This window comes from Oncorhynchus mykiss, chromosome 1 (assembly GCF_013265735.2).
Source record: "Oncorhynchus mykiss isolate Arlee chromosome 1, USDA_OmykA_1.1, whole genome shotgun sequence".
Lineage (NCBI taxonomy): Eukaryota > Metazoa > Chordata > Actinopteri > Salmoniformes > Salmonidae > Oncorhynchus > Oncorhynchus mykiss.
Window position 1 is genome coordinate 50,606,748 of NC_048565.1, and position 20,943 is coordinate 50,627,690.

At 43.3% G+C, this 20,943-nt stretch overlaps 1 protein-coding gene across 1 annotated transcript in view; it reads left to right on the plus strand.

Annotated features, from left to right (window-relative positions):
• Window positions 1-20,943, plus strand: part of LOC110524482 (copine-8-like) — a 73,541-nt gene that overhangs the window by 6,113 nt on the left and 46,485 nt on the right. The window contains exons 2-4 of the mRNA XM_021604185.2: window positions 16,076-16,116; window positions 20,606-20,652; window positions 20,770-20,873. Of these exons, the coding sequence (XP_021459860.1) occupies window positions 16,076-16,116; window positions 20,606-20,652; window positions 20,770-20,873 (192 nt within the window). The remainder of the gene's footprint in view (window positions 1-16,075; window positions 16,117-20,605; window positions 20,653-20,769; window positions 20,874-20,943) is intronic.

The window sequence follows — 20,943 nt, forward strand, 5'->3', positions numbered from 1 at the left end:
AGGACCTCAGACTGGGGTGAAGGTTCACCTTCCAACAGAACAAAGACCCTAAGCATACAGCCAAGAGCCACTTCTACGTTTCGGGACAAGTCTCTGAATATTCCTGAATGGCCCAGCCAGAGCCCGGACTTGAACCCGATCTAACATCTCCGGAGAGACCTGAAAAACGCTCCCCATTCAACCTGACAGATCTTGAGAGGATATGCAGAGAAGAATGGGAGAAACTCTCAAATACAATTGTGCCAAGCTTGTAGTGTCATACCCAAGAAGTCTTGAGGGTATAATCGCTGCCAAAGATTATTCAACAAAGTACTGAGTAAAGGGTCTGAATACTTATGTAAATGTAATATTGCAGTTTATTATTTTTAATGAATTAGCAAAAATGTCCAGAAACCTGTTGTTTCTTTGTCATTGTGGGGTATTGTGTGTAGATTGATGAGGGGGAAAAAATTATTTAATCCATTTGAGAATAAGGCTTTAATTTAACAAAATGTGGAAAAGGTCAGGTGGTCTGAATACTTTCCAAATGCACTCTATATACAAGAGTATGTGGACACCCATTCAAATTACTGGATTTGGCTATTTCAGCCACACCCGTTGCTGACAGGTGTATAAAATCGAGTACACAGCCATGCAATCTCCATAGACAAACATTGGCAGTAAAATGGCCTTACTGAAGAACATGGTGACTTTCATCATGGCACCGTCATAGAATGCAACCTTTCCAACATGTCAGTTCATCACATTTCTGCCCTGCTAGAGCTGCCCCGGTCAACTCTAAGTGCTCTTATTGTGAAGTGGAAATGACTAGGAGCAACAACTGCTCAGTCACAAAGTGGGAGGCCACACAAGCTCATAGAATGGGACCGCTGAGTGTGTAAAAATCGTCTGTTCTCGGTTGCAACACTCAGTTCCACACTGCCTCAAAGCAACGTCAGCATAAGAACTGTTCATCGGGAGCTTCATGAAATGGGTTTCCATGGCCGAGCAGCCGCACACAAGCCTAAGATGTACAATGCCAAGCGTCGGCTGGAGTGGTTTAAAGTACGCCGCCATTTGACTCTAGAGCAGTGGAAACCCGTTCTCTGGAATGGTGAATCACGCTTCACCATCTGGCAGTCCGATGGAGTAATCTGGGTTTGGCGGATGCCAGGAGAATGCTACCTGCCCCAATGCATAGTGCCAAATGTAAAATTTGGTGGAGGAGGAGTAATGGTCTGGGGCTGTTTTTCATGGTTTGGGCTAGGCCTCTTAGTTCCAGTGAAGGAAAATCTTAACACTACAGCATATAATGACATACTAGACTTGCCAAGTTGCAGTTGAAGTCAGAAGTTGACATACACTTAGGTTGGAGTCATTTGAAACTCGTTTTTCAACCACTCCACAAATTTTTTGTTAACAAACTATAGTTTTGGCAAGTCGGTTAGGACATTTAGTTTGTGCATGACACAAGTCATTTTTCCAACAATTATTTACAGACAGATTATTTCACTTATAATTCACTGTGTCACAATTCCAGTGGGTCAGAAGTTTACATATACTAAGTTGAAAATTCCAGAATAGCTTTAGAAGATTCTGATAGGCTAATTGACATCATTTGAGTCAATTGGAGGTGTACCTGTGGATGTATTTCAAGGCCTACCTTCAAACTCAGTGCCTCTTTGTTTGACATAATGGGAAAATCAGAAGAAATCAGGCAAGATCTCAGAATTTTTTTTTAGACCTCCACAAGTCTGGTTCATCCTTGGGAGCAATTTCCAAACGCCTGAAGGTACCACGTTCATCTGTACAATCAATAGCACGCAAGTATAAACACCATGGGACCACGCAGCCTTCGTACCACTCAGGAAGGAGATGCGTTCTGTCTCCTAGAGATGATGATTGTGCGAAAAGTGCAAATCAATCCCAGAACAACAGCAATGTACCTTTTGAAGATGCTGGAGGAAACGGGTAGAAAGTACCTACAGTCGTGGCCAAATGTTTTGAGAATGACACAAATATTAATTTTCACAAAGTTTGCTGCTTCAGTGTCTTTAGATATTTTTGTCAGATGTTACTATGGAATACTGAAGTATAATTACAAGCATTTCATAAGTGTCAAAGGCTTTTATTGACAATTACATGAAGTTGATGCAAAGAGTCAATATTTGCAGTGTTGACCCTTCTTTTTCAAGACTTCTGCAATCCGCTCTGGCAACCTGTCAATTAACTTCTGTGCCACATCCTGACTGATGGCAGCCCATTCTTGCATAATCAATGCTTGGAGTTTGTCAGAATTTGTGGGTTTTTGTTTGTCCACCCGCCTCTTGAGGATGGACCACAAGTTCTCAATGGGATTAAGGTTTGGGGAGTTTCCTGGCCATAGACCCAAAATATCGATGTTTTGTTCCCCGAGCCACTTAGATATCACTTTTGCCTTACGGCAAGGTGCTCCATCATGCTGGGAAAGGCATTGTTCATCACCAAACTGTTCCTGGATGGTTGGAAGAAGTTGCTCTCGGAGGATGTGTTGGTACCATTCTTTATTCATGGCTGTGTTCTTACGCAAAATTGTGAGTGAGCTCACTCCCTTGGCTGAGAAGCAACCCCACACATGAATGGTCTCAGGATGCTTTACTGTTGGCATGACACAGGACTGATGGTAGCGCTCACCTTGTCTTCTCCGGACAAGCTTTTTTCCGTATGCCCCAAACAATCGGAAAGGGTATTCATCAGAGAAAATGACTTTACCCCAGTCCTCAGCAGTCCAATCCCTGTATCTTTTACAGAATATTAGTCTGTCCCTGATGTTTTTCCTGGAGGGAAGTGGCTTCTTTGCTGCCCTTCTTGACACCAGGCCATCCTCAAAGTCTTCGCCTCACTGTGCGTGCAGATGCACTCACACCTGCCTGCTGCCATTCCTGAGCAAGCTCTGTACTGGTGGTTCCCCGATCCCGCAGCTGAATCAACTTTAGGAGACGATCCTGGCGCTTGCTGGACTTTCTTGGGCGCCCTGAAGCCTTCTTCACAACAATTTAACCGCTCTCCTTGAAGTTCTTCATGATCTGATAAATGATTGATTTAGATGCAATCTTACTGGCAGCAATATCATTGCCTGTGAAGCCCTTTTTGTGCAAAGCAATGATGATGGCACGTGTTTCCTTGCAGGTAACCATGATTGACAGAGGAAGAACAATGATTCCAAGCACCACTCTCCTTTTGAAGCTTCCAGTCTGTTATTCGAACTCAATCAGCATGACAGAGTGATCTCCAGCCTTGACCTCGTCAACACTCACACCTGTGTTAACGAGAGAATCACTGACATGATGTCAGCTGGTTCTTTTGTGGCAGGGCTGAAATGCAGTGGAAACGTTTCAGGGTGATTCAGTTAATTTGCATGGCAATGGGGGACTTTGCAAATAATTGCAATTCATTGGATCATTCTTCATAACATTCAGGAGTATATGCAAATTGCCATCAAATAAACTGAGGCAGCAGACTTTGTGAAAATGAATATTTGGGTCATTCTCAAAACTTTTGGCCACGACTGTATATCCACAGTAAAACAAGTCGACATAATCTATATCGACATAATCTGAAAGGCCGCTCAGCAAGGAAGAAGCCACTGCTCCAAAACCACCATAAAAAAGCCAGACTACGCTTTGAAACTGCACATGGGGACAAAGATCATACTTTTTGGAGAAATGTCCTCTGGTCTGATGAAACAAAAATAGAACTGTTGGGCCATAATGACCATCGTTATGTTTGGAGGAAAAAGGGGGAGGCTTGCAAGCCGAAGAATAACCTCCCAACCGTGAAGCACGGTGGTGGTAGCATCATGTTGTGGGTGTGCTTTGCTGCAGGAGGGACTGGTGCACTTCACAAAATAGATTGCATCATAAGGAGGAAAAGCGACATCTCAGACATCAGTCAGGAAGTTAAAGCTTGATTACAAATGGGTCTTCCAAATGGACAATGACCCCAAGCATACTTTCAAAGTTGTGGCAAAATGGCTTAAGGACAACAACGTCAAGTTATTGGAGTGGCCATCACAAAGCCCTGATCTCGATCCTTAGGAAAATTTCTGGGCAGAACTGAAAAAGCGTATGCGAGCAAGGAGGCCTACAAACCTGACTCAGTTACACCAGCTTTGTCAGGAGGAATGGGCCAAAATTCACCCAACTTATTGTAGGAAGCTTCTGGAAGGCTACTCAAAACGTTTGACCCAAGTTAAACAATTTAAAGGCAATGCCACCAAATACTATTTGAGTGTATGTAAACTTCTGACCCACTGGGAATGTGATTGAAGAAATAAAAGCTGAAATCAATAATTCTCTCAACTATTATTCTGACATTTCACATTCTTAAAATGAAGTGGTGATCCTAACTGACCTAAGACAGGGAATGTTTACTAGGATTAAATGTCAGGAATTGTGAAAAACTGAGTTTAAATGTATTTGGCTAAGGTGCATGTAAACTTCCGATTTCAACTGTAAATAAAGGTTAAATATGGAATAAAAAAAACGTAATAGACGTTTCTGTTCTTCCATCTTTGTGGCAACAGTTTGGGGAAGGCCTTTTCCTGTTTCAGCGTGGTAATGCCCCCATGCACGTGCTCGTGCTCTTCAGCATATCATATTAGGTGTGGTAACGTGACACTGCAGTAATACAATACATCACTGCTTAGTAACAGATATAGATCACAGATACTACAATAACGTTTAAGAATAATTTTAAATGTTGCATGTTCTCCTGTCTCCTGCCTGGTCATTTTCTCCACAACACAAATATTACAGTTATCTTCACACATGTTTGAGACACTTTTCACTGACAGCTGCAACTAAGTTAGATAATCCTTTTGCCAATCACAATACCCCAAATCGCAGGATCCCGAACACACTTACGATTTTTCACTGTCTTTTTACTGTTGTTTTTATTTCTTTACTTACTTATTGTTCACCTAATACCTGTTGTATTCGGCGCACGTGACAAATACACTTTGATTTTAAACAATCCGCAGCAAAAATGTTTTATTAAGAATGATCCTCTGTGGCTAAGTCATGCTCCCTGGTCAAGTATTTTTAATGAAATCAATTTACTTTAGGGCAATCCAGCATCCTAACAGTACATTGCACCCACCAACTTTCCTTTCCAATTCTCAAGAGGTTGAAACCAGAGCTCTGTATATAATGACGAGATGCTCATGTCTCCGCCCTGACAATGGGAGTCTTTGTCCCAAAAGCGGGAAGGCAGGCGACAAGCATAGGTCTGCATATTATCCCCATAGAAAGGCATTGAGCTTATACTGGACAGATTTTGGCGAAAGTGAGCCCTCTCCCTTCGCCTCTTCCTCTCTGCTGAAACTATATCATGTGAGAAAGCATCCGAGCAAGCGAAACAGCTCCCTTCTATATGTGCCCGTGTATCTGATGCTGTCTGGATAGAAATAGTATGACATGCCATACTCTTTTGGTCCAGACAGTATCACATACATGGGCTACATATACTGAGACAGAGGGGCGCTGTTTCGCTCGCTCGAATGCTTTAACTGAGATTGATGTGTCTTTCTGTTGGCACGTATCTCAATCAAATAAATGATCAATATTTCAATAACACTCAACGAGCTGTATAAAGCCCTAAGCAAACAAGAACATGCTCATCCAGAAGTGGCGCTCCTAGTGGCCGGGGACTTTAATTTAGCCAAACTTAAATCTGTTTTACCTCATTTCTACCAGCATGTCACATGTGCAACCAGAGGATAAAAAACTAGAGACCACCTTTACTCCACACACAGAGATGCATACAAAGCTCCTTATAGACAGTCCTGTAGCGCAGCATCCATGTCATCTGACCACTTCTGTATTGAGCGAGTCACAGGTACTTCCTGCTATAGTTTTTGCTTGTATGCAGGAATCAGGAGGATAGAATTATGGTCAGATTTGCCAAATGGAGGGCGGGGGCCCTCCATTTGGCAAATCTGACCATAACGTTTCCCAACGTTTCCCAACGTTTACTGACACCGGCCATATTCAACGGGTGTTGAGCGCTCGTAAAGTAATTATTCTGCGCTCTGGTACACTCAGACGAGTGCTCTGAAATCCGTGTAGGTAGTAGGCTGGACACAACGTTCTTTTCTGATAAAAACTAGTTCATTACATCCGCCCAGTTTCATAATATGACCATATTTCCCAGCTGCTTGCCGTCGTTTTGAAGTAATCGCGAAAAAACGGCTTATTTTTGTGCATTTTTCACCCTGCCAGCTCCTATTAGTTCTATTGAGCACCGTGGCACCACTCGCCTTCCGAACGTTCTATTCCCAGCATATTGTTCAATGTCACAATGCCTGCTTCGCTATTGTTGGCAATGAGACCTGCTCACATTGTTTTATAGTTCAAATGTAAACAACAAAATGTAACCAACCAAAAATAATATTGGAACTCTGCGGTCTTCCCATTGTTTCATATGGGGGAAATATAGGCATGTCTGGCTATTTGGCCAAATATCTCACAATGTCTGTATTTAGATTTTTTTCAAGTGTAAACAGTATGAAATAGCTAGCAAGTTAGCAGGGTGCGCGCTAATAGCGTTTCAATCGGTGACGTCACTTGCTCTGAGACCTTGAAGTAGTTCTCCTTGCTCTGCAAGGGCTGCGGCTTTTGTGGAGTGATGGATAACGATGCTTCAAGGGTGGCTGTTGTCTATGTGTGCAGAGGGTTCCTGGTTCGAGCCCAGGTAGGGGCGAGGAGAGGAATGGAAGCAAACTGTTACATGACACCATTTTAATCAGGAGAATCTCTTCTTTGTAATTATGTAAGTCTGGGCAGCGAGATCGTTTGTCATCGATCGCTAGACCAAAAATAGTCAGAAGTTTCTATTTTTTCCATACTTTTTCATTACGCAGACATAAGCACAGTTGACACCATCGAGGTGCCGATGTTTACTTTCTACACAAGCTGTTTCTTCCAGTTTTATCCGACGAACCGATTGTAGTGGTAAAATAAAAATAGATACATTTTTTATGCAATTCTAAGCATCACTCCAGTCAAACAGGCTCTGCCAACGTTCGATTCCATTAATTTGCTATGGGCTCACGCTAGTGTTCCAGTTTAGCCAACGTATTTATAATTCAAGGCACACTTAACCAGCATGGCTACCACAGCATTCTGCAGCGATACGCTATCCCATCTGGTTTGCGCTCATTTGTATTTCAACAGGACAATGACCCAACACGCCTCCAGGCTGTGTAAGGGCTATTTGACCAAGGAGGAGAGTGATGGAGTGCTGCATCAGATGACCTGGCCTCCACAATCACCCGACCTCAATCCAATTGAGATGGTTTGGGATGAGTTGGACTGCAGAGTGAATGAAAGGCAGCCAAGAAGTGCTCAGCATATGTGGGAACTCCTTCAAGACTGTTGGAAACGCATTTTAGGTGAAGCTGGTTGAGAGAATGGCAAGAGTGCGCAAAGCTGTCATCAAGGTAAAGGGTGGCTACATTGAAGAATCTCAAATATAAAATATATTTAGATTTGTTTAACACTTTTTTTTGGTTACTATATGATTCCATGTGTTATTTCATACTTTTGATGTCTTCACTGTTATTCTACAATGTAGAAAATAGTAAAAACAAAGCAAAACCCTTGAATGAGTAGGTTTACATTTACATAAGTATTCAGACCCTTTCACTCAGCACTTTTGTTGAAGCACCTTTTGGCAGCGATTACAGCCTTGTGTCGTTTTGGATATGACGCTACAAGCTTGGCACAACTACAATGCATCCGGAAAGTATTCAGACCTCTTGACTTTTTCTACATTTTGTTACTTTACAGCCTTATTCTAAAATGTATTAAATAAAGCATTTTCCTGATCAATCTGCGCACAATACCCCATAATGACAAAGCAAAAACAGCTTTTTAGACATTTTTGAAAATTCATTAAAAATAAAGAACAAAGACCTTATTTACATAGGTATTCAGACCCTTTGCTATGAGACTCGAAGTCGAGCTCATGTTTCTATTGACCATGTTTCCATTGATCATCCTTGAGATGTTTCTACAACTTGAATGGAGTCCACCTGTGGTAAATTCAATTGATCGGACATGATTTGGAAAGGCACACACCTGTCTATATACAGTGCCTTGCGAAAGTATTCGGCCCCCTTGAACTTTGCGACCTTTTGCCACATTTCAGGCTTCAAACATAAAGATATAAAACTGTATTTTTTTGTGAAGAATCAACAACAAGTGGGACACAATCATGAAGTGGAACGACATTTATTGGATATTTCTAACTTTTTTAACAAATCAAAAACGGAAAAATTGGGCGTGCAAAATTATTCAGCCCCTTTACTTTCAGTGCAGCAAACTCTCCAGAAGTTCAATAAGGATCTCTGAATGATCCAATGTTGACCTAAATGACTAATGATGATAAATACAATCCACCTGTGTGTAATCAAGTCTCCGTATAAATGCACCTGCACTGTGATAGTCTCAGAGGTCCGTTAAAAGCGCAGAGAGCATCATGAAGAACAAGGAACACACCAGGCAGGTCCGAGATACTGTTGTGAAGAAGTTTAAAGCCGGATTTGGATACAAAAAGATTTTCCAAGCTTTAAACATCCCAAGGAGCACTGTGCAAGCGATAATATTGAAATGGAAGGAGTATCAGACCACTGCAAATCTACCAAGACCTGGCCGTCCCTCTAAACTTTCAGCTCATACAAGGAGAAGACTGATCAGAGATGCAGCCAAGAGGCCCATGATCACTCTGGATGAACTGCAGAGATCTACAGCTGAGGTGGGAGACTCTGTCCATAGGACAACAATCAGTCGTATATTGCACAAATCTGGCCTTTATGGAAGAGTGGCAAGAAGAAAGCCATTTCTTAAAGATATCCATAAAAAGTGTTGTTTAAAGTTTGCCACAAGCCACCTGGGAGACACACCAAACATGTGGAAGAAGGTGCTCTGGTCAGATGAAACCAAAATTGAACTTTTTGGCAACAATGCAAAACGTTATGTTTGGCGTAAAAGCAACACAGCTGAACACACCATCCCCACTGTCAAACATGGTGGTGGCAGCATCATGGTTTGGGCCTGCTTTTCTTCAGCAGGGACAGGGAAGATGGTTAAAATTGATGGGAAGATGGATGGAGCCAAATACAGGACCATTCTGGAAGAAAACCTGATGGAGTCTGCAAAAGACCTGAGACTGGGACGGAGATTTGTCTTCCAACAAGACAATGATCCAAAACATAAAGCAAAATCTACAATGGAATGGTTCAAAAATAAACATATCCAGGTGTTAGAATGGCCAAGTCAAAGTCCAGACCTGAATCGAATCGAGAATCTGTGGAAAGAACTGAAAACTGCTGTTCACAAATGCTCTCCATCCAACCTCACTGAGCTCGAGCTGTTTTGCAAGGAGGAATGGGAAAAAAATTCAGTATCTCGATGTGCAAAACTGATAGAGACATACCCCAAGCGACTTACAGCTGTAATCGCAGCAAAAGGTGGCGCTACAAAGTATTAACTTAAGGGGGCTGAATAATTTTGCACGCCCAATTTTTCAGTTTTTCATTTGTTAAAAAAGTTTGAAATATCCAATAAATGTCGTTCCACTTCATGATTGTGTCCCACTTGTTGTTGATTCTTCACAAAAAAATACAGTTTTATATCTTTATGTTTGAAGCCTGAAATGTGGCAAAAGGTCGCAAAGTTCAAGGGGGCCGAATACTTTCGCAAGGCACTGTAAGGTCCCACAGTTGACAGTGCATGTCAGAGCAAAAACCAAGCCATGAGTTCAAAGGAATTGTCCATAGAGCTCCGAGACAGGATTGTGTCAAGGCACAGATCTGGGGAAGGGTACCAACACATTTCTGCAGCATTGAAGGTCCCCATGAACACAGTGGCCTCCATCATTCTTAAATGGAAGAAGTTTGGTACCACCAAGACTCTTCCTAGAGCTGGCCACCCGGCCAAACTGAGCAATCGGTAGAGAAGGGCCTTGGTCAGGGCTCTAGAGTTCCTCTGTGGAGATTGGAGAAACTTCCAGAAGGACAACCAGCTCTGCAGCACTCCACCAATCAGGCTTTATGGTAGAGAGGCCAGACGGAAGGCAATCCTCAGTAAAAAAGCACATGACGGCCCGCATGGAGTTTGCCAAAAGGCACCTCAAGGGCTCTCAGACCATGAGAAACAAGATGCTCTGGTCTGTTGAACCAAGATTGGCCTGAATGCCAAACTCACATCTGGTGGAAACCTGGCTCCATCCCTACAGTGAAGCATGGTAGTGGCAGCATGATGCTGTGGGGATATTTTTAAGCGTCAGGCACGCAGCCTAGACAATGCAGGAGTGGCTTCGGGACAAGTCTCTGAATGTCCTTGAGTGGCCCAGCCAGAGCCCGGACGTGAACCCGATCGGACATCTCTGGAGAGACCTGAAAATATCTGTGCAGCGACGCTCCCCATCCAACCTGACAGAGCTTGAGAGGATCTGCAGAGAAGAATCTGAGAATCTCCCCAAATGCAGGTGTGCCAAGCTTGTAGGGTCATACGCATGAATACTCGAGGCTGTAATCGCTGTAAATGAATACTTATGTAAATCTGATATTTCCTTTATCATTATGGGGTATTGTGTGTGTGTGTGTGTGTGTAGATTGAAGGGGGAAAAAATGATTTAATACATTTTAGAATAAGGCTGTAACGTAACAAAGTGGAAAAGGCTAGGGGTCTGAATGCTTTCCAAATGCACTGTAATTAATTCACCAGTTTCTTGCAGTTATTTATTCTCTCAAATCTACTGATCATTTCATCTCATTATATGCAGACAATATTTTCCGATATCTAGACAATGTATCTCAATCGCTCCCAAACGCATTGAAGATCATTAGATAAATTCAGCATCATCTGAAGTTATAAAATGTATCTAATCAATTCAGCCCGACTGCTTCTCAAGACCCTGTTGGATTTCTGGAATCGCAAAATGTTTCCCATTTTAAATATTTAGCGGTAGATACAGTGTATTTCCTTCCTTAGATACAACCATTTGCAGATACTTTAACAGAATGCTCAAATCAAATTCAATCCGTCCTCAGTAGAACCTTCCAATTACTTTAACCGGAAGAATATCTATTTTCAAATGGAATATTTTTCCACGGCTGAATTTCTGTAGTTTAATGCTTCCTACAGTATGTCTCCCACTTCTGGCTATTGGGATCAAATCCAAACGTAGTCCTCCTGTGTCTTTTCCTCTATCTGTACCAAATTGTAAAATGTATATTTAATTTTTCCTTTAACCACCCCCGCCACAAAAATTGGATTGATCACGAAAAACAAATGTTAAGATACAATATGTATTTTATGCAGAATTAATTCCTTCAAAAAATGAGGTGCATGTGGCACTCTCTAAGAGATTTATTTTTATTTTGAAAGTTTCCATTACAGAAGCCTAGATTGAGAAGCTAATATCTGCCTGGTCTGAGCTGCGGGAGGGAGGGAGGCAGATGTATTATGTGTGACCTTTGGGCAGAAAGGATATGAAAGGCTGTGATGTGGCTGTATTGAGCCGGGACACCGACCTGCTGGTACTTGACTTTAGATCTTAGTGGAGGCAGGTTGATGTGTCATCCTGGGTAGGAATGAATAGAGTCACTGTTTCCTATGAGCACATGCATACTGTGAATTATGCTCTGTACAGAATTATATATTTTACTCTCGGGGGGATGCTGGATGTCTCTTAGGGGTGCCCAACGTCAATACCTTTGACAATTTTGAGAGCCCATATTGATGTTTATATTCTTATGGCCCTGATTGGTTATGGGGGTGCCCAGCCCTCCTAGCCTTGTTCGAATTACGAACCTGCCTGTGAGCTAATAGAGCTGTGGCAAATAATTAACAACACTGCAGGACATAATATAGAGGCCACAGAAGGTTAAATTGTTCAAGACCCAGAGCATAGAGGCTCCAGTGGCCTAAATAGTACCAAGACCTGGACAGACGCAGATCAAGATTGTGTAGCCTTCAGGTCAGGTGGCCCCGGGCCGAGCCCCACAGGGTGGGTTAAAGTGGTTTCCAGGGTATCGCCTCGAAGTGTCCCAGGCCAAGCCCCACAGGGTGGTTTCCAGGGTAACAGTGTAGTGGCAGGACTGTAAGGTTGTGTGAGTGGCACAGAGCCAGAGCCACAGCCCCAGGGGGGGGGTCATGCTGAGTGACTACGTTAATGAGCTTTTCAGAAGAGCCATTTGGTCTCATTAAGGCCACACCAGCTCCTCCGTGACATTAACTAGTTACTTGACAGAGAGGACGGCGGGCACCTCCATCACTTTCACATTGTTTGACGGTTATTTCTCTCTCTGTTTCTGTCTGTCTTTCTCGACTTGCTCCCCCATTACAAAATAGTTTTTTTCCCCCTTGAGCAGTGCCCTATAATTCTTGACACGATTCTTGAGTCACTCAGAAGTTAGTTAGAATGTGGAACGTGTTTTTTCTACTCTTTATTAATAGCTTTCATTTTCAAAACACTGTTGCTGGTACTTCAGAGATGTCTCTCTTTTTCGAAGGTCCATTGATTTACACTGCGTCTGTTTTAGTCCCACGCCATTGACCTCATTGATCACAACAGAATGCGGTCTTCCCCAGAGACTTGGTCTAGTGTGTTTATTTCACTCGGACAGTGTTTGTTTCACTCATATCAATGAGACTCTTTTTTTAAACTAGAGATTGCCATTCTACCTTATTAGCATTTTACGTTATCAGCATGTTTATGATAACACTTCTCAGCATGCCCCATTTTGCTATCCTCCCCTGTTTTACAAGTGTGCTGTGTTATTTACAGCGTTTGCCTTCACTTAACGCCTTATCACCCGTGAAATTGCATTAACTATTTGTTTGCCTCACATGGTGTGCAGTGATTCGACAGATTGGCATGGAATATTGACTATGAGACCGCTTTTTGTCAATCCCTGTCAGCTCCTCCCTCTCCTAACAAATGACCAAACACGCCCCCCCCCCCGAACGAAACATGAAAGGAAATTTGAGAATTACGTTCAACGCACCCGTCCGACCGGGAACCCACTGACTTCTTGCTGCTGTGCTACAGTAGTTTTACCCTGTACACATAGTGCTCGTGTTACTTATAGTCATAACTACTAGCCTCTCTATAGGTTTCTATACATTTCTAACTGGGGGCTTAGTGGTTTTAAAGCGAACCATTCTTTTTACGCTTATTGTCATCTTTTTTTCTACGTTTTGAATTGAATAAAGAACCTTTGACTGTGCTTCGGCCCGTCTCTGTAGTTGTTTGCCGTGGGTTTTTAGAACTCTGCTTTTGACATTTACATTATATTCACAGTAGGGTGGGGGTGTGCATGGCTAGTGTAAGAAGAATTGTCCATATCACATAGGCCTAACGCCATTACATGTGACTTTGGCTTTGCGGGATGAATAATAGACAGCTTACACAGCTTAAAAAGGCTGCGCGCGTGCGCCATCGTGCATACATTTATTTTGTCCCCCTACACCAAATGCAATCACGAAACACAATTTCAAAATATAAAAAAAAAACTCTGAACCAATGACATTCATTTGGGGACAGGTCAAAAAGCATTAAACATTTATGGCAATTTAGCTAGTTAGCTTGCACTTGCTAGCTAATTTGTCCTATTTAGCTAGCTTGCTGTTGCTAGCTAATTTGTCATGGGATATAAACATTGAGTTATCTTACATGAAATGCACAAGGTAATCTACTCTGGTCCTCTACACAAGGTCCTCTGTTCAACCGAATTGTTTCTGGTCATCTCTCCTCCTTCCAGACCTTTTCATCTTTGAACTTATATGGTGATTGGCTTCTAAACATTCATAGTATTACTAAGCCGACCGGCAACACAGTTCGTCTTTCAATCACCCACGTGGGTATAACCAATGAGGAGATGTCACGTGGGTACCTGCTTCTGTAAACCAATGAGGAGGCGGGAGAGGCAGGAATTGCAGCGCGATCTGCGTCAGAAATAGGAATGCGAGCGGTGTGGTCAGCCTGTTAGGGGTGTTCTGTCTGATGCAACTCATTAATTTATACTTCTATCATGGAGAGACAAAACATTGAATGGAGGTGAGGAGGGAGACTTGAGGAGAAAGATTTTAAAGAATGAAAGATTAGTGAGAATTTAGCAGTTTGGTCAATGCAGCAGTCTGGCAATGTTGAATGAAAGTTCTTATTCATTGTTCAGTGATTCTCATTATTGTTAATGTGCTGTGTGTCCTTTACCTGCATAGGTAGCAGAAGCAGCTTCTCTGAGTCTGTGTTTTTTTTTCTTTTCTCTCTGCCTCCGTCTGATTCTCTAAAGGTCTAATGATCAGACATTGGCGTTTCATCAATAGCCTTTGCTGGTGACAGGTCGTGGTAACATAATCGTTTTGAATAATGAGTCGGCTTCTCTTGGGAGACCGATTTGATATCACCAACAACCTTGGCCCCTCTGTCAAAGAGTGCTCTTATACTGTACTCTTGGGCTAGCTTTCCCTTTTTGTTGTCCTCTCAACCGCCAATGTCAAGAATATTTAATGCACCCCTTTTTGGGATACTCTCTCATCTCCAGTGGCATCGCAGGTGAAAGTTGGTCCCTCTCAACTCACGCAGTTAGAACAGAAGTCAGACTTGGGGGTAGAACAAGGGAGATGTTAGGGGACTGCTAGTACTGCATGTTGATGGTGTGTTGGGACTGTGCTCGTAAATGTTTGATGAACGGTGAGGAGGCACTCTGTTCGGCCCACCTGAAATTCCTGGACTGTGGTTGATGGGGGGGAAAAGGGTATTTTTTAAAGATTTTCCCTGAATGACCAGTCAGTGAGAGAGAGGCAGCTGGAGTAGAGTTACACACACACACACACACACACGCATGCATGCACATGCACACACCTGTTCTATCTCACACACACACATGTTCCTCCCGCTCCTTGCACCTGACCCCTTTCCACCTATGGGCTCTGGGGAGAGAACACATTTTGGGTATTTTTTCAAACGAAGCATAACACGTTTGGTATTTGATATCACGGCTACCCACACGCTCTCCCAGACCGAGCTGTGTCCAGCCGTTATAAACAGCGCAATTCTGTTGCTTATTATCACTTATTTTTGGTTTCAGTCAACTAAGGGGCTAATTGTGCTCTGAAAGAGGCCAGCCAGCCAGGCATAGTGTGATACCATTTGGGTCACGCTGGGATCAGCACAACATGGGTGGTTGATCTAGATACATCACTAACGATCAATCGCCTAAAGACACTCCCTGCAATCCGCTCGACTGCCTTGTCACACAATGAACGCCATGCTGTGTACACCTAGCTAGCATGATAGTGGTAACCAACCCTCTCACGCTCTCTCTCTCCCAACAAAACAGAGCATGAAAGTTTGATGCAGTTTCATATAGGATCCGGCAGGAATTCAAGCTGCGAGCGGTTTTGAGTCGTCTTTGTTGGACCTGGACTCACCACCTGGTGCAAACCAGTGTGGCATGTAGTGCAGTTAGAAACCAAACAGAGTAACAGACCGATCCTGTTGCTGCTGATGTATCACAAATACACACACACACACACACACACACACACACACATACACAGAGACTTGCTAACGAGGCATGCCGGGACTCCCCTCCCACTGACTCTGTTATGTGCCGGGGCGTTTCGTCTCGCCGTTCCTCTCCAAGTCTCTGATGCAAAAGTGATGGTGTGCATATCTAATCGCGTCCCCCTGCTTTTGAACTCCTGGGTGCCTCACTGTCTCGGTGCACCTGGAAGGAAGTGGGACTTGTCTCTTCCATGCCGATTCTTAAAGCAGGACAAGACAGTGGTGTCGTACGTTTGACTGATTAAGTCTTGACTTGACAAAGGGCGTGTCAAAATTGGAGAAAAAAAATGCATTTTGATTATTTGTTTGAGAAATGAATGGAGAAATGTCTATAGGCTGTACCGGGTGCTTTATTTTATGCTTTATTTTTCAGTCCCCTTTAAAATGTAGTTAGGCTAAAGATTCATGACTACATCACTACCTAACAATATATTGAACAACGAATAATGGCTTGTTTCTTTGCATTCTTGTTTTACAGAAATCTCCTGGACAGAGACACATTCTCCAAATCAGACCCAAGTAAGATGGTTTTCTACACACACACCCTCTCGCTCTCTTCCTCGCTCTCTCGCTCTCTCTCTCTCTGGCTCTCTCTCTCTCTGGCTGGCTCTTGCTCGCTATCTCTGGCTCTCCCTCTTTCTCTGTCTCTCTCTCTCTCTCTTGTGCTTCCCCCTGTGAATCAGCAGGCATTTGCATATGTCAGAGGTTGTAATCTCAGCTCTACTTGACTGAGCAGAAACAGATTGTCGTCATATACACCAGCCATAGGTTGCAGGATTCCCTTATTCCCTGCCGATTACAGAAATTTCTGAAAAATCATGGTACTTTCTGGATTTTTGCAACCCTAACAGCCATATCCGTCATGGAGATAAGGATCCGTTTGTGTAGTGTGTCCATATTAGTACATCTTTAAATTGAGAACATTTGGGCCACTGTAGGAGATGTGGTCAGACTCAGCACAAGGAGGGAGGAAGGCCATCTGATCCCAGGGGCCTGCTGGCTGGCTTCTGTAGTATGTTTATCCAAGGAGGCACTTGTGCTGTCTCTGCAGTGCTGACGGTACTGGCCTCAGTCACACAGCATTAGACCTCCTCAGCACTGTACTGCAGGCCAGGGGGGCAAAGACACACACACACACACACACACACACACACACACACACACACACACACACACACACACACACACACACACACACACACACACACACACACACACACACACACACACATATGCTGGCCACAGGGAGCCTTACACACATTAGGGTAGGCTAGCCTATAAGACTTGACAACACAACACTGTTGACAACACAACGTGTGTGTTTTCGTGTGTGTGTATGTTCATGTGATTGTGCATGTTCCAACCTAATGCATGGGGACCATATGCAGTCCCAGCTTTCGTTAGCAGCTGACAGGGTTTCTGTGCAGTCAGACAGCTGAGCTCAACCTCACACAACAGCATAACATGACATGACATTACACCACGTACACAACAGCCAGCTCTCTTCAACACTGTTAGCCGAACCCACTGAAACATGCGAGCCTTGACACTGAGGTGGGCCAACAGCCATGACTTCTGCCATAGCAAGCATGTGATGCTACCACATTATCTCCAGAGCTCTGTTCACTAGCATACATACAGAGCTAGTAAGGGAAGGTAGCATAGAAATATACTGAACAAAATTTCAATGATTTTACTGCGCTACAGTTCATATAAGGAAATCCGTCAATTTAAATAAATGAATTAGGCCCTAATCTATGGATTTCACATGACTGGGCAGGGGCACAGCCATGGGTGGGCACGTGAGGTCATAGGCCCACCCACTTGGGAGCCAGGCCCACCCACTGGGGAGCTAGGCCCAGCCAATCAGAATGAGTTTGCCCCCACAAAAGGGCTTTATTACAGACAGAAATACTCCTCAGTTCAGCTGTACAGGTGGCTAGTCTCAGACGATCCTCAGGTGAAGAAGCCAAATGTGGAGGTCCGGAGCTGGCGTGGTTATGCGTGGTCTGGGGTTGTGAGGCCGGTTGGACGTACTGCCAAATTCTCTAAAACAACGTTGGATGTGGCTTATGGTGGGGAAATTAACTTTAAATTCTCTAGCAGCAGCTCTGGTAGGCATTCCTGCAGTCATCATGCCAAGTGCATGCTCCCTCAACTTGAGACATCTGTAGCATTGTGATAACTGCACATTTTAGTGGCCTTTTATTGTCCCCAGCACGAGGTGCACCTGTGTAATGATCATGCTGTTTAATCAGCTTCTTGATATGTCACACCTGTCAGGTGGGTGGATTATCTTGGCAAATGTGAAATGCTCACTAACAGGGATGTAAACAAATTTGTGCACAAAATTTGAGAGAAATAAGCTTTTTGTGCATAAGAAACATTTCTGTGATCTTTTATTTCAGCTCATGAAACATGGGACCAACACTTTACATGTTGTGTTTATATTTTTGTTCAGTATAGAATCACTCATCTTAATTCTATGGACCGAGGCTATTGAAGCTTTTTCAGAGGTGGATGGGGGCTCTGACCCCTCTGATTCTGATGAACTGGATTTGATAAAAATTTTACACTGCTCCCAGTGGAGGGAATTGGCTCAGTTTGTGTGTGTGTGTTTGATTTTAAACAAGATATGTTCTAGTTATTTTGGTCCATACATTTGGGTGGTATCATGTCAAATGTAATTTTATTTGTCACATACACATGTTTAGCATATGTTATTGCGGGTGTAACAAAGTGCTTGTGTTTCTAGCTCCAACAGTTCAGTAATAGCTAACAATTCACAGCAATACACACAACCTAAAAGTAAAATAATGGAATTAAGGAATGTATAAATATTAGGATGAGCAATGTCGGAGTGGCATAGACTAAAATACAGTAGAATAGAATACAGTATACACATATGAGATGAGTAAAGAAAAAATATGTAAACATTATTAAAGTGGCTAGTGATTTCAAGTCTATGTATATGGGGCAGCAGCCACTAAGGTGCAGGGTTACGTAACCGGGTGGAAGCCGCCTAGAGATGGATATTTAACAGTCTGATGGCCTTGAGATAAAAGCTTTTTTTCAGTCTCTTGGTCCCAGCTTTTAAAAAAAAATTTGTTTTAACCTTTATTTAACTAGGCAAGTCAGTTAAGAACAAATTCTTATTTTCAATGACGGCCTAGGAACAGTGGGTTAACTGCCTGTTCAGGGGCAGAACAACAGATTTGTACCTTGTCAGCTCGGGGGTTTGAACTTGCAACCTTCCGGTTACTAGTCCAACGCTCTAACCACTAGGCTACCCTGGCAGGGCGGCAGGGTAGCCTAGTGGTTAGAGCGTTGGACTAGTAACCGGAAGGTTGCAAGTTCAAACCCCCGAGCTGACAAGGTACAAATCTGTTGTTAGGCTACCCTGATGCACCTGTAATGACCTTGCCTTCTGGATGATAGCGGAGTGAACAGGCAGTATCTTGGGCGGTTGTTGTTCTTGATGATATTTTTGGCCTTCCTGTGACATCTGGTGCTGTAGGTTGGCTGAAGAGCAGGTAGTTTGCCCCCAGTGAAGCATTGGGCAGACAGCACCACCCTCTGGAGAGCCCTGCGGTTGTGGGCGGTGCAGTTACCGTACCAGGCAATGATACAGCCCGACAGGATGCTCTCAATTGTGCATCTGTAAAAGTTTGTGAGGGTTTTAGGTGCCAAGACAAATTTCTTCAGCCTCATGAGGTTGAAGAGCCTCTGTTGCACCTACTTCACCACACTGTCTGTGTGGGTGGACCATTTCAGATCGTCAGTGATGAGTACGCCGAGGAACTTGAAGCTTTCCACCTTCTAAACTGCTGTCCCGTCGATGTGGATTTTTCCTGAAGTCCATGATCAGCTCCTTTATTTTGCAGACATTGAGTGAGAGGTTATTTTCCTTGCACCACACTCCCAGGGCCCTCACCTCCTCTCTGTAGGCTGTCTTGTCATTGTTGGTAATCAAGCCTACTACTGTTGTCTGCAAACTTGATGATTGAGTTAGAGGTGTGCGTGGCCACGCAGTCATGGGTGAACAGGGAGTACAGTAGTGGGCTGAGCACGCACCCTTTTGGGGCCTCTGTCTTGATGCTCAGCAAAGTGGAGGTGTTGTTTCCTAACTTCACCACCTGGGGGCAACCCGTCAAGAAGTCCAGGACCCAGTTGCACAGGGCGGGGTACAGACCCCGAGTCTTAAGCTAAAATTATACAACACCCATTGAATATGGCCGGCGTCAGTTGGCAAAAAAGTGTAATGAGGTTGTTGCCAGCTGAGCTGGTTAAGCTGTTTTCATGTTATGCAGAGGTAAATAAATAATCTGCCAGAGTGTCAAGTGAACGCTCCGAGAGCGAAACGAGATGGGTGCGGCGAAAGCTTAAGAGGGTGTGAACGATGCTGAATGGGTGTAGACAAAGAAGAGCTCTTCACTAGACACCAAAACATTTAAAGGCCATTCTCTCAAAAGTGAGTTTACATGTTTATCAACTTTAAAAGCAGAATTACTTTCCCATTGTTCCTCAAAAATGCAGTGTATGATATACCATTTTGTGGCTGTGTGTCTCTGGTTTTATCCAATGTTTATCCAAAAAAAAACATTTCAAATTTTGCTACGTAAGACCAAATCCAGAAGGATAGTCACATTTTAGTTTTTGCCTTGACACTAACACTAACTAATTCTAATCAAAAGCTTTATTATAAGTGTGTTACTTTGTTAGTGCGAGAGCAAAAACTAAACACGTTCACCCCTTTGCGTCCCCAGGACCAGGATTGGGAAACACTGCCTTAGCATTCTTGCACTCTCAACTCTGCCTTTTTAAAATTGTATCTGAGAAATATCTTCCTTGTTGCCTGAAAGGCAGAGTTACACTGACATTTAATCAGGGAATATGTCTTAGCCTAGGAGAGAACATTTGTATCTTCTGGGTTTTACTCATGCCTTTGTTTCCTCTGGATTTTAACTGTTGTTTTACTTTTCTTTCTGTTTTTCTTTCCTCTTAACAGTTTGTGTGCTGTATACACAAGGAATCGCCAACAGGGAATGGAGAGAGGTGAGTTGAGGTGAGGGGGGAGAAGGTCCAAGGATCCCTTGGAAGTCAGAGTATTGCCTAATTCATTTGAAATCAATACAAACCAGTGTCTGTTCCTCCCTCCCTCTTTCTTCATAGTTTAGTCGGACAGAGATGATAAACAACACCCTGAATCCAGACTTTGTCCGGAAATTCACCCTGGACTATTTCTTTGAAGAGAGACAGAATCTACGATTTGACCTGTGAGTTAATACCGTTCTTAACATTTTTGTGTGTGTCTGTGTGTGTTTGGTTGAGCATGTTTGGGTGAGA